The 14,451-nt window shown below is 33.3% G+C and overlaps 2 protein-coding genes across 2 annotated transcripts in view; one reads left to right on the top strand and one right to left on the bottom strand.

The window, feature by feature from the left end:
- The window catches only part of LOC115885383 (heterogeneous nuclear ribonucleoprotein K-like), a 91,110-nt gene that overhangs the window by 26,953 nt on the left and 49,706 nt on the right, over nucleotides 1–14,451 (bottom strand). Inside the window, 2 exon segments of the mRNA XM_030904281.1 lie at nucleotides 1,107–1,163; nucleotides 3,249–3,355. Coding sequence (XP_030760141.1) covers nucleotides 1,107–1,163; nucleotides 3,249–3,341 — 150 coding nt within the window. The 5' untranslated portion in view covers nucleotides 3,342–3,355.
- LOC115885382 lies at nucleotides 6,040–8,751 on the top strand. Its single transcript, XM_030904280.1, has 3 exons — nucleotides 6,040–6,876; nucleotides 6,932–7,115; nucleotides 7,168–8,751. The coding sequence occupies exons 1-3, from the start codon at nucleotides 6,760–6,762 to the stop codon at nucleotides 8,178–8,180; spliced, it is 1,314 nt and encodes a 437-aa protein (XP_030760140.1). The 5' UTR covers nucleotides 6,040–6,759; the 3' UTR covers nucleotides 8,181–8,751.

Genomic DNA, 14,451 nt, shown 5'->3' with positions numbered 1-14,451 from the left:
CTGAAATAGAACGATATTTTTTTATTAAAAATCCTCTCTAGCATACTGCAGATGCGGTTCACGGGGACAGGGATACCACCATTTCATCCAAAAACGCCCTGTATATGTCTGTATACAGGGTGGACTCGCAAGCTTTCTCTGTCACGGAAGGATCTGCAGTATATTGTTTTTGAACGGTAAATGTGGCTTCGACGGTGGTTTTTTTTAATTATCTAAGTTAGTTTTAACATTATTATTATTATTATTATAACGAGGTCAGTGTATTAGAAAGGAAAAAATAATATACAAGGTGTTTGAATAAAAATATAAAACACGTTTAATATATTTTGTTCTATAGTGGGCCGATTTTGATGATTTTTTAAGCAATATGTAGCTAAATTATTTGACTTTTTAGTATCTCTTTCTAAAATAAAAATGAGTTCCCATCTGTCAATTATACGAGGGAAAACAAAATGTTGATATTTTGGTGTAAGTTTGAAACACCCTGTGGAGTATGTTAAGACAGCAAGGAGTTTAAACATTTTATCCTCTAGGCACATCCTTTCTAGATACTTTATTTTTGTTGGAGATATTCGCTTTTAAAAAAGACAATAACATTTTTTCGTAATTTTGTTATTTTTCCATTAAAACCATGCATTTTTTTTTATTTAAACACCCTGTATAATTGAAATAAGAAAAGACAGTTCTCAGTATAGCAGTATTTCGCTTGAAATCGTTACGTCATATACAGGTTGATATTTTTTTAGTCTATAGAAAAACTTATTATAAGAAGAAACTTAGAAATAATTTTAGTAAATAAAATTTACAAGAAAAAAATAATCAAAAATATTTTTTCTAAGATTTACTGCTATAAAGAGATGAAAATAACTATTTTTAGTTCTGAAAAAATAAATATTAATCTATAGCCACCTTACTTAATGTTAAATTAAAGTAAATTTTTTCTTAATTTTACGAAAAAAAAATGATTAAACAAATGACATTAACAAACGTGAAAATGTCACTTATTTGATGGTTTTTATCTGAAATTCTTTAATTCTATATTAATATTTAGAGGTTAAGGAAACTAAAAGTTACTGATTTTTCGTGAAACTTTTCTTGGTACTGACCTGGCTCCTTAGTTTGGTGATGTTCTGTCCACCTTTTCCAATGATGGAACCAGCCACCTGGAAAGAAAAAATAGTTAAACGACGGGCCAGGCTGTACAGGGTGAGTCAACGATAGAGTAAAGTCCATTATCTCATTTTTTTCGAGGTTTACAAAAAAATATTAAATAGAAAAGGAATACGAAAGGTTAAGATACACATTTTAAAATTATTATAGAGTATACAGGGTGCTTCAAGAAAGGGTGGCGGATATAACATATATTTTTTTGAAATGCAACACCCTATTTTTTATTTTATTTCTAGGTTCTATGTAAAATTCCATAACTTTTTTATATACAATGTTATATACCTAAAATTAATAGTTTTTGTAATATTTAAATTTGTTTAAACAAATCTTAAATTGCAGTGTGGTAAAAAATTGTCAGTGGTGCCATTTTTTCTGAAGATGGAGTACCAAAATTTGGTAGGACAGTTCTATAGAGATGAAGAAAAATATATTTTAGTTAAATGCTACAGGGTGTTCAAAATATATTTATGAATTTCAACTACTTAAAATTAAAAAATCATTTTTTTTTAAATGGTACACCCTATATATTATAATTTTTTCTGATACAGTTTGCGATTTATTCTATTTTTTGTTTTTTTTTAATATAATTACGCTATAACATCATAATTACCATGAAAAAAATGGAATAAATCGCAAACTTTTAAAAATAAATATATGATATACTTCATAAAAGTTGAAGAGTTCTGTAAAATCTATTAGAAAAAATGACAATATATAGGGTGTATCATTAATTTTTTTTTTAATTTTAAGTAGTTGAAATTCGTAAGTATATTTTTAACACCCTGTAGCATCTAACTAAAATATCTTTACATACGTGTTTTTCTATATTTCTGTAAAATGCTCCTACCAAATTTTAGTTGTCCAACTATGGCACCACTGAAAATTTTTTACCACACCGCAATCAAACATTTGTTTGAACAAATTTAAATATTACAAAAACTATTAATTTTAGGTATATAACATGATATATAAAAATGTTATGGAATTTTACGCAGAATCTCAAAATAAAATAAAAAATAGAGTGTTGCATTTAACAAAAAAACATATGTTATATCCGCCACACTTTTTTGAAGCACCCTGTATATTCTATAATAATTTTAATTTTAACCTTCCCTATAACTTTTATATTTAATATTTTTTTGTAAACCCCGAAACAAATGAAATAACGGACTTTACTCTATCGTTGACTCACCCTGTACACAATCTCTTCTTCTAACTCCTCTCTCCAGTGGCGGATACTGGAATTTATTTAAGGGGGGGGGGGCGGGATATATTTTAGGGGGGCCCAAATAAGAAGTAATGTAGAATATGCTGATTAGAGAGCCATTTTTAACCCAAAAGCCTAATAATTAACCCAATTTATAGACTTTAGGGGGGGCCTTGACCCCTTGGGCCCCCCTCTGTATCCGTCACTGCCTCTCTCCCTCACTGTGTCCCAAAAAAGGACTGCAAATCTATTTTAAGAACTCCTCTCCGGTGAAAACGATTTTGAATTAAGCCCCGAACAAACTCAACTTTCAACCCCTCCTTCATGCAGGGGCTGTTTCTCAATTAAACGTCAGGAACAGGTGTGGGCTGGGCTTTAGAACTCCATCTGAGAAGTGGAGGAGGTTCGCGAGGGGGGCAGGGGGAATCGAAGCAAAGGGGTAAATTAATATTTACCTTTAATTAAGAGCTTGGTAACGTGTTCTTGTGGCGGATATCGAGGTGAGGTAGAGGTTTAAGAAGTCGAATTTGAAGAAAACGATATTCATTTTTGCTAGGTTATTGTTTTGATGTGTGAGATTCGATATTAAAGTGTCTTGGTTAGTCCTAATGCCGTGTAATTGAGAAGAATAAAAAACAAGATATTAGAAAAAACAGTTTTTTCATTTTTTTTTCATATTGTTCCACCACTTCAAAAAATTCTAAAAAATTCCTGAGTGTAACGGAGTATAAAAGACATTTTCTGACGATTTTTAGTGAGTGAAATGGCATATTGTAGTGACTTTTAACAATGTTGTTGATAAAAAATGTAAATTCTAAACCTTCTAAAGCATTTTTTTAGATGGAATCTATGGAAGAAAATCTGTAATTACCTTGCTAGGAATGAGTAGACGAACTTCTTCATCACCTGCTCTCCTAGAACGTTTGAATGGCGATCCCATATCACCGTCAGCTTGACGCTTCATGATGGACTTAGTACCTGAAACAATAAAAAAGTACTTTATTTCTGCCCAGATGTTACGGCACTATAAAATACTATATCCAGTGACTTACGCACCATTAAATCTTGGTGCGATTCTTATCTCCTATGCCTCAAGCTTTCAAAAACTAAAGTTTTGTCATATAAAAACATTATACAACCTTTTGTACTTAATAACACCACTATTGACGTCGTGGACTCTGTGGCTCTATCAAAGAAACTAAGCGCTGCCTGTTTTGCGCTAAGATCAGTTTCTAAGGAATTTAACTTATCAACCTCTAGAATAGCCTATTATGCCCTTTTTGAGTCACATCTTCGTTATGCCCTTCCATTCTGGGGTACTTGCTGCGCAACAATATTTGATCGTATTTTCAGACTTCAAAAGAGAGCAGTTCGATATTTATTGGGACTGAACAGTAGAACTCACTGCCAGAATTTCTTTAAAAATTTCAAAATACTGACTCTTCCTTCTTTATTCATTTTTGAATCCGTTGGCTTAATCCGCAAGCACATATCTGCTATTCCCGATCTTTATCTGCCAACCCCGAGCTCAGAACTAGTTAAAGGTTCAATACTGTACAATGCCAAAAAAAAATGTACAATCATCTGCCTTTTAATTTCAAGTCGCTTTCATTCTTTCCCGCATTTCGCAAAGCTCTGAAATCATACTTACTGGAGAGAGCCCTATATGCGGTAAACGACTTTTTTGTTGATGTTTAATCATGAACAATTTTGAGTTTTAAAATTTTGATCATCTCACACGCTGGTCAAAGATAGTATTTAATATTTTATAACTCTTAAAATTATATCTATTTACTGCTTACTGTTCTGCAATTGTTCATGTATGTTCTATAATGACTTAATTTTTTTTTGAATCGTTGTTTGTATATTTTATTTTGTGCTTTTGTTTATTTTGTGAGTGCTTTGTCGACGAAGTTGTTTTGGCTTTTGCACAATAAAACGTTGTTTTTACTTTAAATAAACCCTGTTTAAATAATAGGTCAAATCTTGAGAACTACCGTCACTTTTCTAGACGGTCTTAGGTTTTGCCTGACAGGCAAAACTGACCGGCAAAACGTAACGTGTAGACGGAGCTTTAGTTCACACAAAAAGTCGATATGAAAGTTTTAATTGTCATTATCATTAATTATATTATTTGTCACCTACTCTGTTTCAAAAAACGAATACTTTTCCATATATTTATGCTAATTTTAAAACACTGAAACCATTCTTTTCTTGTTCTATTTTCAAATGAATAAATTCTTGCAGTCATATATGTGCGTATTTACGTATACATAAATATGTGTAGAGCAAACCAATCAATAATCGGTTATAATGTATTCCATTTACCTTGAAATTATTCGCATTGCGATATTACGTTCTATATATTATTTGAAATGTAATAAATATACAGGGTGTCCCAATTTGTCGTTCGAAAATATTTCGTTTCTGCAAAAAATCAAGATTTTTTGATTTTAATCGGTTTTTTGTGTGATTATACTCAATTTTTTTTAATTTAAATCGGATTTCCAACTAAGTAACTCTGCCCGATATCGATAATATTAACAATTCTACTATGTTTTTCCACATCGGTCACCAATATACAGGGTGGTCCGAACTGTATTCCGGAAACTTCGACAGCATATTCTGCAGATGAAAAAATAAGCAAAAAAGTTCGCATAAATGCACGTCCTAAAATGAAAAAGTTTCGGAGATACAGGGTGTAAAAGTTTCATTTTTATTTCGATTTTTTCCAAATAATTTCTGAAGTAACGTCAATATTTGGATTAAAATTGGTGTCTGGGAGTTTTTTGACATGAGAAATTTGATTTTGATGTCAATATGACTCCTATTTGTAGAGGGCGCCACCTACATGTGTTTTAACTGTTTTAAAGAGTAATAACTTTTCGTCCGTACCTGTATAAAACTACCGAGTGAAAAAATATACATTTCCGTGATTTTTTACGTAAAAAATGTCTCTTGGTAAAAATTGCTACGAGCAACCGATCTCAAGATATTTTTTTTTAATTTTTATGTATTTTATTCTGTAACCTTTGCCGATATCGTTATTTCAGCAAGAACAGTCGGCCGCTTAGATCAAAATGATTTTGTTTGAAAATAGTTATTACTGTTTTAAGTCGAGAATAAAATTAGTACCATCTAATGCTCAAAGTGCCAAGTGCTTACTACAGAAAAAATGTCGGTAGAAATTTGGAAAGAACTAGAAGATAAATTGAAGAAGACAGAAGTTAGCGCTCGATCAACATACAACTGTTCCAAAAAAGATATAAACCAGCCTTAACTTAAAAAAGTTCATCATCAAACTAATGTTTATTAACTTTTATTAACTTCATTTTTATTTAGGTACACTTGTTTTTTGTAAACAAACACAGTACTGGCATATATTTTAGTACAAACAAAGGAAATCGATTTTTTATAAATTTGTAAATTTACATACATTCGAAATATTTGTTGCGTACAAGAGAAAATTGGATTTTCGTTGGCAAATAGCTGCAGAGAAAATTATTATTTATGAACCAAAAATCTCATCTGTACGAAAATATATATTAGTTTATATACAAGCCTAATATTATTTTGATTGGAAATGTATGCGAATTAAACATCAAAAACATTCTGTTCGTTTTAAGCTAATTAAACAAAAAAAAATATAATTAGAGATACAGTTGGGTCAACGGATCTTTGCGTGCACGTCACAAAACTATGATTAACATCAAATCAATTCCCTTTTATACGCTCTCTTTCTAACTTAAGCAAGACAATTCGAAGAAATACTGAACGTATGTCTTCATAGTTATCCGACATACGGTCGGAGCTAAAGTTATGTGTAAGACAAGGAAAACCCCTAGCCAAGGATCACTCAAGTTTCTTTTCTAAACATTTAAAGTCAATGCCGGCGAACGCAAAAATAAATCGATTATTTATTTTCGGGTTCTCGTTTTAAAAGAAATGTACTAAATTTAGTATATTTTTTTAATAAAGGTACACTGGTGTTCACTTCATACTAACTTCATTTGCATTATAATTTCTTGTTTTTATTTTATAAGGGATCCAAGAACTACATCCTATTAAAAAAAAAGACAGCTTTTCCTTTATAATTTCCTAAAAAAAGTAACTTGTACTACAATTTAGTACATTTTGTGGAGACGTGCGTACATCTGTAAAACCCTGGCAGCATCCATGCATGACATTTTTGTCATTCGGTGTTTATGTTTATGATTTTGTCATTTTGTCAAAAAGTTAGGGAAAGTTGTTTTGTATCTTTATTTTCTTTGGACATCGTTTATTGCGACTAGCTTTTGTGAAAACTTTTTGTGATTTAACAACAGTTCTTTCCAAAATTTATTTTTCGTGATTCGTTAATATAATTTAACATTAACATTGAAATGCCAGGAAAACGTTTAAATTCTCAAGCACGTATCCTTGTTGGAAATCTTATCTCTTATTTTACGTCTGAAAAAGAGAATAAGGGGCCACTAATTTCCCTGAATGCTGTTCAAGAGGTAAATATATATTTTGATTTATAAAAATACAAGTGCCTAACTAATAAATTTACAGAGAGTTGCTGATGCCTTGAAGATCAGTCTAAGAACGGTTTCAAGCATTAAAATGTCTAAAGATCGAAATGAGCTACCCTCAACACCGGGAAAGAACAGACCTCGAAAAAAATGTAAAACTCAAGACTTGAATGAAGGTTTGAAGATGGAGGTTCGCAATATTCTGTATGACTTGTATGCACAAAGTAAGTACCAATATTATTTTACTGAACTATTTTACTAAATTTATATTTTCAGAGAAACAAGTTACAATTAATAAACTAAACGAGGAGTTGCGTCGCAGAGAAATTGTTGACATAAGTTATGGAAGTCTTCGAACACTCCTTTTTAGTTTGGGATTTAAATACAAAAAGGATGATAACAGACGAGCATTAATGGAGACATCCAATATAGCTTCTATGAGAGCAGCCTTTTTCAGAAAATACATGGAAAACAAAAATTCGCAATTTCCTCGTCAACTCGTATTTTTAGATGAAACGTGGATCTTTTCCAAAGGCAGTAAAATGAGATCATGGCAGGATGATAGTGTTAAGAGTGTTCGTAAGCCAGGTGGTTTTGATGGCAAACGTTTCATTGTATTGCATGCCGGACACTGTGGAGGGTTTGTTAAAAATGCTGGTTTAATTTTTGCTTCAAAATCTAAGAAAATGGATTATCATGGGGAAATGAATGCAGAAATGTTTACAAAGTGGGTAGAAAACCAGCTCATCCCAAATTTAGAAGAACCTTCCCTTATTGTAATGGATAATGCTCCATACCATTCTGTTGAGTTAGAGAGACAGCCATCATCCTCATGGAAGAAATATGAAATTGTTGAGTGGTTGGAGAAAAGTAATATACCTTATGATAAAAAAATGTTTAAACCTGAACTATTAAGCATAGCAAAAATTCACAAAAAAACAAAACAATATAAAATAGATAAATTATTACAAGAAAATGGTCATGAAGTATTAAGATTACCACCTTACCATTGCCAGTTTAATGCAATTGAAATGATATGGGCAGATTCAAAATATTTTTACAATGCCCACATTGGTGAAAATGGACATAAAGATGAAAATGTGCTAGATATGTGGAGAAAAGCATTAGAGAAATGTACACCAGAAATATGGCATGCTAAGGTGGTTCACACTGAAAAATTAATCGAAGACTGGTATGATAGGGAAGTCATTATTGAAGAAGTACCCCAAATGTTTATCAATGTCAGTGATGAGGAAAGTTCAGAAGATAGTGAGAGTGGGGAGAACTAAAGTGGACTACGTACATTTTTCAAATTTTTTAATTTAAATACTATCCATGCTATTTTTAAACAAATAATTGTACTGATCCAAGTTACTTGTAAAATTAATAAATTATTTTTCATTTTCATTAAATTTATTATCTGTTGGAGGTATTATTTAACAAAATATTTAGACTTTTTGTTTTAACCTACTTTCTATAATAGTAATTTGGGTAAAATCTTGTAAAGTTAGATATCTAATACTGTATAGAACTTGATTTCAATATATTAGTTAACAACTCAATATTTCGATCACCAATTATTGTCCTCTTGTAACAACTATCCTATTGAATTATACTGTATAGGCATACTATTGTTCTGTATTTTCCCCTTTTTATGACCTTTTTCCATAAACAATTATTTTTCTAATTTAAAAACGTCCAAAAACTTTACAAATATTTTGGAAAAGAAATTATATTATTTCTTTTAAGTATGAAATAAAATGCCGCTGGCACTGGTGGTAGTTTGACGACTGATTGATTCGTATGACGTTAGGTGACATCAGATTATGACGTGCACGCAAAGATCCATTGATCCAACTGTAATTTAGTTTTTTTATTGTTATGAACTGATTAGTGTATAGTAATTGATATTATTAAAAAAATATAACTTAATTAAAAATACGTTTTTTCCATGGCAACTGTTAAAATTGCCTTATATCTATCAAAAATAGTAGATAAAACAGTACTTTAACAGCGAGGATAGGTTTAAAACTTTATTTCTTCTCGCACGTTTTTTAATTGCTTCCGTTTTTGAAAATTTTTGTATTCCTTTTCATAAGTTATTCGGGATTTAAATGAAAGTAGTTTGGATAAGGCGTTTGTATTATCCAACTCAATGTTATGTAAATCAGAGTTTTTCAGTAAATTCAACACCCATTTTCATTGCACATGTAATCAACCTTCTTTGAGAAAGATTTCTGGCAAACAAAATAGGAAATAGAAAAACAATCAATTTAAACTTATTTATTATCAATTATTCTTCACATTTTCACAGAAAAAAAAATCATTGATATAACAAAAAATGTCAATTTTATTACATCCTTGTCCATAACAAGAATTACCGTGAATATTTTAACAATAATCGTAAGCAAATATTTGCAGAACAACCATATTAACATACAAGCGTTTCCTTATTTAATTTTGAATCGGAATTTCGAAAATATATGTCACCGTGTCACCGGTTATTTTTTCCTCTGCCTTGCTCATTATTTATTTTTGGCGAACCTTGTTGCTACCGCTTAGCGCTAATCAAAAAGTCATTTATTTTGTTTGAATTTCTTGTCAAGTGCATATTATGTCAGTGTGATGTTTTTATTTGAAAATTCGAACAGTAATAATGATGCTAAATTTAAACCGTTGATAATTTAGAGAAACAAAGTAATAATTAATAATTCTTGAAAGGTGCAAAATTATTTTTTCATACAACTTTCAAGTTTTTGCTTACATTTTACAATCTATACTAATTCTAGGGTGTAGAGGTTCGATAAGAAGGGATTTTTTCGAAATCCCAGTTCCAAGGGGGCGAAACCACCCCTCAAATATTACGATATTTTTATTTTAAAAACGGTCAAGTTTCCGAAAAAACGCTTAAACACGTATATTTTATTTTGTTGTTTTACATATTTTAAGATTTTTTAAAAATGTACACAGGGTGTTTCGAAAAATCAGGCCATTGATTAATCACGATCCTGCTTAAAGCGCTTGACTTAAAAAGCTGATTTTTGGAAAAAGAATTGACTTTAAGGCGTAGAGGTTCGATAAGAAGGGATTATTCGAAACTTGAATTCTAAGGGGGTGAAACCACCCCTCAAATATTAGAATATTTTTTATTTAAAAACCGGTGAGTTTTTCGGAAAAACTCAAACACGTATATTTTATTTTGTTGTTTTACATATTTTAAAAATTTTTTAAAAATTTATACAGGGTGTTTCATAAAATATGACCACTGAGTAATCACGATTCTGCTTAAACTGCTTGACGTTTAAAGCTGATTTTTTGGTAAACGGATTGACTGTGGGGTGTAGAGGTTCGATAAAGGGTTTCTCGAATCTCAAATTCCAAGAGGGTGAAAACGCCCCTCAAATATTACAATATTTGTTATTTAAAAAACGGTTAGTCTTTCGGGAAAACGCACGGACACGCATAATTTATTTTGTTTTTTTACATAAATTATACAGGGTGTTCCAAAAAGTTGGGTAATTGATTAACCACGATTCTGCTTAAACTGCTTGACGTAAAAAGCTTATTTTTGGCAAACGGATTTTTCCAAAGTCAAATTCCAACGAGATGAAACTAGCCCTCAAATATTATTAAAGTTATATAATCTCATGCTGACATAAATGTGAGAAAATTTTATCCAGTTTGTATGTTAATGGAAATTCTTGCTTTGCTTTATCATCACCATAAGAAATGATTAATTCGACGCGAACGAAGTCGCGGGTACACGCTAGTGCTGCTATATATTACAGACACTTCAATGGAAAAAGCTTAAATTTAAAAAAACCGGTTTTTATTACAAACAATAACATTTTTAGCAATCCTAGTATGGAAATACCACCTTAAAATACTTCAACTATTTAAGGAACACCCTGTAATATAACTCAACTTGAAATATGCAACTGTTAAAATATGATTAATTCTTTTTCTATAAATATAACTGGATCTACGTTAAAAATTCCTCAATCTAATTTAAAAAAAGTCGATAGAGTGTGACTAAACGGTAACAAACTTAACGTGCACATTTTTACGATCCAATCAACTTAAAAGAATGTAGCAAAGCATTTTAACTGGATTTTTTCCTGTTTCTTTTGGCAACTGATTCTGGATCAACAACATTCCTTTGAAATCTCTCTAGGCTTAGTTTATAAGTCTAATTAACAGCGTTTCTTTCAAACTGAGATAAAAAAATATAGTGCTTAACAAGTTATGTCGGGTTTATGAAACTGTTGAAGTATAGTTGAAATTTACAGTGTATTTTCTAGTATCTCCTGTGTACGTCGAATTCTTTTGAACATGGATTTTGGGGCTATCGGTTTGTTGATCACTGAGATGTTTCCAGATATGTTGTGTTCCTTCTCTGATCTCTACGTTACATTCTCCAGTCCTACAATGTTGTGTGCTACTCTCACCCAATGTAAAAAAAGAATAAAGAGATAATAAGCAAATTTATTAAGGAAGTAGGAGATCTGTTTATTACTAAACTTGTACAACTTATTTTTTTATAAACTCTTTCTTCTGTTTTACCTCTGCGTTGGTTGTTGCTGTCAAACAATAAAGAAATACGAGATGAATGTCCTTTATGCTCTAATGAGCTCTCAAAGCCAGGAAAATTACTATTAATTTTTTTCATTGCAAAGTGTTGAAAAAAACCTTGAACTTGTCCGGCCAGCGTGACGTAGCTAGTACAGAATAATTAAAAGAAAAAAAAATGTTCATTTATGAAAAAAATAAATTTACAGAAAAATAAAAAAAATTCCGAGATAAATAAAATTAATACCTGAGTCGATTCTAGAGCACGTTGTTATTATTCTAATGCATTTTTTTTAATTTTCTACTTTTTAATTAGGTATTTCATAATTTTTCCACCATGCAGACAATAAAATTGAAAAGAAAATGCTCATTGTGTATATGATATGCTATTAAATTTGCATTTTATTCACATTTCCCATGTGGTGTCATTGTCCTTTGTTATTTTTCAGGCATATCCGATGAATGTTAATGATAAATTGAACACGTATAATACCTCTATGACGAAAGCACAGGTACGTGAATTTATTATATTTTATTTTATGATTTTTTTAAATTTGTAGCTAAAAATCATAATATCTTGATAACACGGCAACATAGGTAGTAAATTGTATTGTATTTAGATGAAAGAAAAAAAAAATTGGCGCCGGGAGACGCCCATACTAAAATATGTTAATAAATAGTTGGTATAGGCAGTTTTTTTAGTTTCAAAAGGGATTTTTCCAATTTTGGTCGGCGGTTATTTCCCCTATCCGCCACCTGGGGTCGCGTCCGATGGGAGTTTGGAGTTCTCCACACGGATTTTTTCAAAAACGGACGACGGAAACACGGAATATCTCAAAAACTGCGACTTTGACTGATTTTGATGTTATTACAAATTTTGTTGCAAATATTATTCCTAATCTTAATTTGGAAACCGCGTTTCGCTCGCTAGCTACTGTAATTTTGGAGTTACGATTTTTTAAAATTTTTAACCCTCTGCCATACCCCCTTACCAACCCCCCACCCCCACCAAAAACTAATGGCCAGATTCTCGGGTGCCACATTATTTTTGTGCCAAATTTGGTTAAAATCGGTTTAGCGGTTTTTGAATTATCGTGTTACAGACGGACAGACAGACAGACACCATGAAAATATTTTGTATTGTGAAATTAAAAAAAAAAAATTTGTCGATCTGAATAGCTTACCATTATTGGTATGGTAGGTAGACCGGAGGAACAAGAAGAGAGAAGGCAGATCGTCATTCCAAAGAAGAGGGTCCCAGAAGTCTTGGAGGAAGTTCACAATGGAACCAGCGGTGGACATCTTGGTGTTACCAAGACTGCAAAGAAGATGTGAGGGCCTGGTGTAAGAAATGTGACATTTGCGCAGCCATCAATGGGCCACAAAAGCGTGGTAAAGCCCCTATGCGCCAGTACAATGTTGGCAGTCCCTTCGAATGAATAGCGATCGACGTGGCTGGTCCTTTCCCGGAGAAGAACGATGGCAACAAATACATTGTGGTAGTAATGGATTACTTCAGCAAATGGGTCGAGGCCTACGCGTTGCCAAATCAAGAAGCATCCACCGTTGCTGATGCCCTTGTTAAAGAATGGATCTGCAGGTTTGGTGTTCCCATGCAGCTTCATTCAGATCAAGGAAGAAACTTTGAGTCCAATCTGTTCCAAGGTGTCTGTGAAGTCCTGAACATTCGCAAGACCAGGACGACTGCTCTACATCCACAATCCGATGGGATGGTTGAACGCATGAACAGAACTATCAACCGTTATCTGGCCAAAGTAGTCTCTGACCACCAAAGAGACCGGGACAAATTTCTTCACCTGGTCCTGTTGGCCTACCGTTCATCCGTCCAAGAATCTACAGGGCAAACTCCAGCCAGCATCGTTATGGGACGAAAAGTGCGCCTACCTTGTGATCTGAAATTTGGTTGCCGACCGGGAGAAGAAGTCGCCGGAGAAGATTATGTCCACACACTACGTCAAAGAATGGACGATATCCATCAGCGAGTCCGCCTAAATATTCAAAGTGCTAGTGACCGAATGAAGGAACACTACGACATTCAAGCTGAGCATGGAGGATACCAACCAGGGAAGTTGGTGTGGCTATATAACCCGCAGAGACGTCGTGGGTTATCTCCGAAGCTACAATCCTCGTGGGAAGGGCCATACGAAGTCATGGATAGGATTAATGACGTCGTATACCGTATCAGAAAATTGCCAAAAGGAAAACCGAGGGTAGTCCATTTCAACCGTTTGAGCCCCTACCAAGGCGCAATAGAAGATCGTGCTGGGACCGTGAGAACCTGCAGCTTTGATCCCCCTGATTCGGAGATGTCCTTTGACGATTTCATGGCCCGATACAACAGCAGTGAGAAGGCTCGCTATGGTGTAACCAAAGAAGATCAACGAGACCTCTTTTCCGTGCCTCCTGATTATTCGCTCGCTCATTGTGTGGCCCGAGGTTTGCGGATGTCCAGAGGAATCGCTGCGACGTTCAATGAGAAGTTTGGGCGTGTCAGAGAACTACGCCGACAGGATCCAGAGGTTGGAAGCGTCTTGAGGCTAACCGACAATGCACATGGTCAAGCAAGACACATCTTCTACCTAGTCACTAAGGAATGGTCGCCGAGTAAGCCGACTTATCTCAATCTATGGAACACCCTGATTGAACTCAGAGAAGCCTTGCTAAACAACATCATTACACGATTAGCCATACCGAAGCTGGCGTGTGGACTCGATGGTTTGAGTTGGCGTACAATCCGGAACATGATTGAAGTCTTGTTCAGATTTACGGGAATCGAGATCCTTGTTTGCTGCTACAACCCAAAGCTGAGATCGGGAGAGAAAACTGTAGACTGCTATTTCTTCCAGACTTCGCAATGTACCAGGGGCCAGCTTTGCAAATACCTTCATTCACCGTGTACATCTCGGGACGAGCATGTACCTAAGAAGGGGGCAGTGTTGCGGACCGGTGTGGACTCGACTTAACCTAACA

Source organism: Sitophilus oryzae, unplaced genomic scaffold (assembly GCF_002938485.1).
Source record: "Sitophilus oryzae breed Bouriz unplaced genomic scaffold, Soryzae_2.0 scaffold_381_pilon_pilon, whole genome shotgun sequence".
NCBI lineage: Eukaryota > Metazoa > Arthropoda > Insecta > Coleoptera > Curculionidae > Sitophilus > Sitophilus oryzae.
This window is presented reverse-complemented; position numbering and strand designations above follow the sequence as displayed.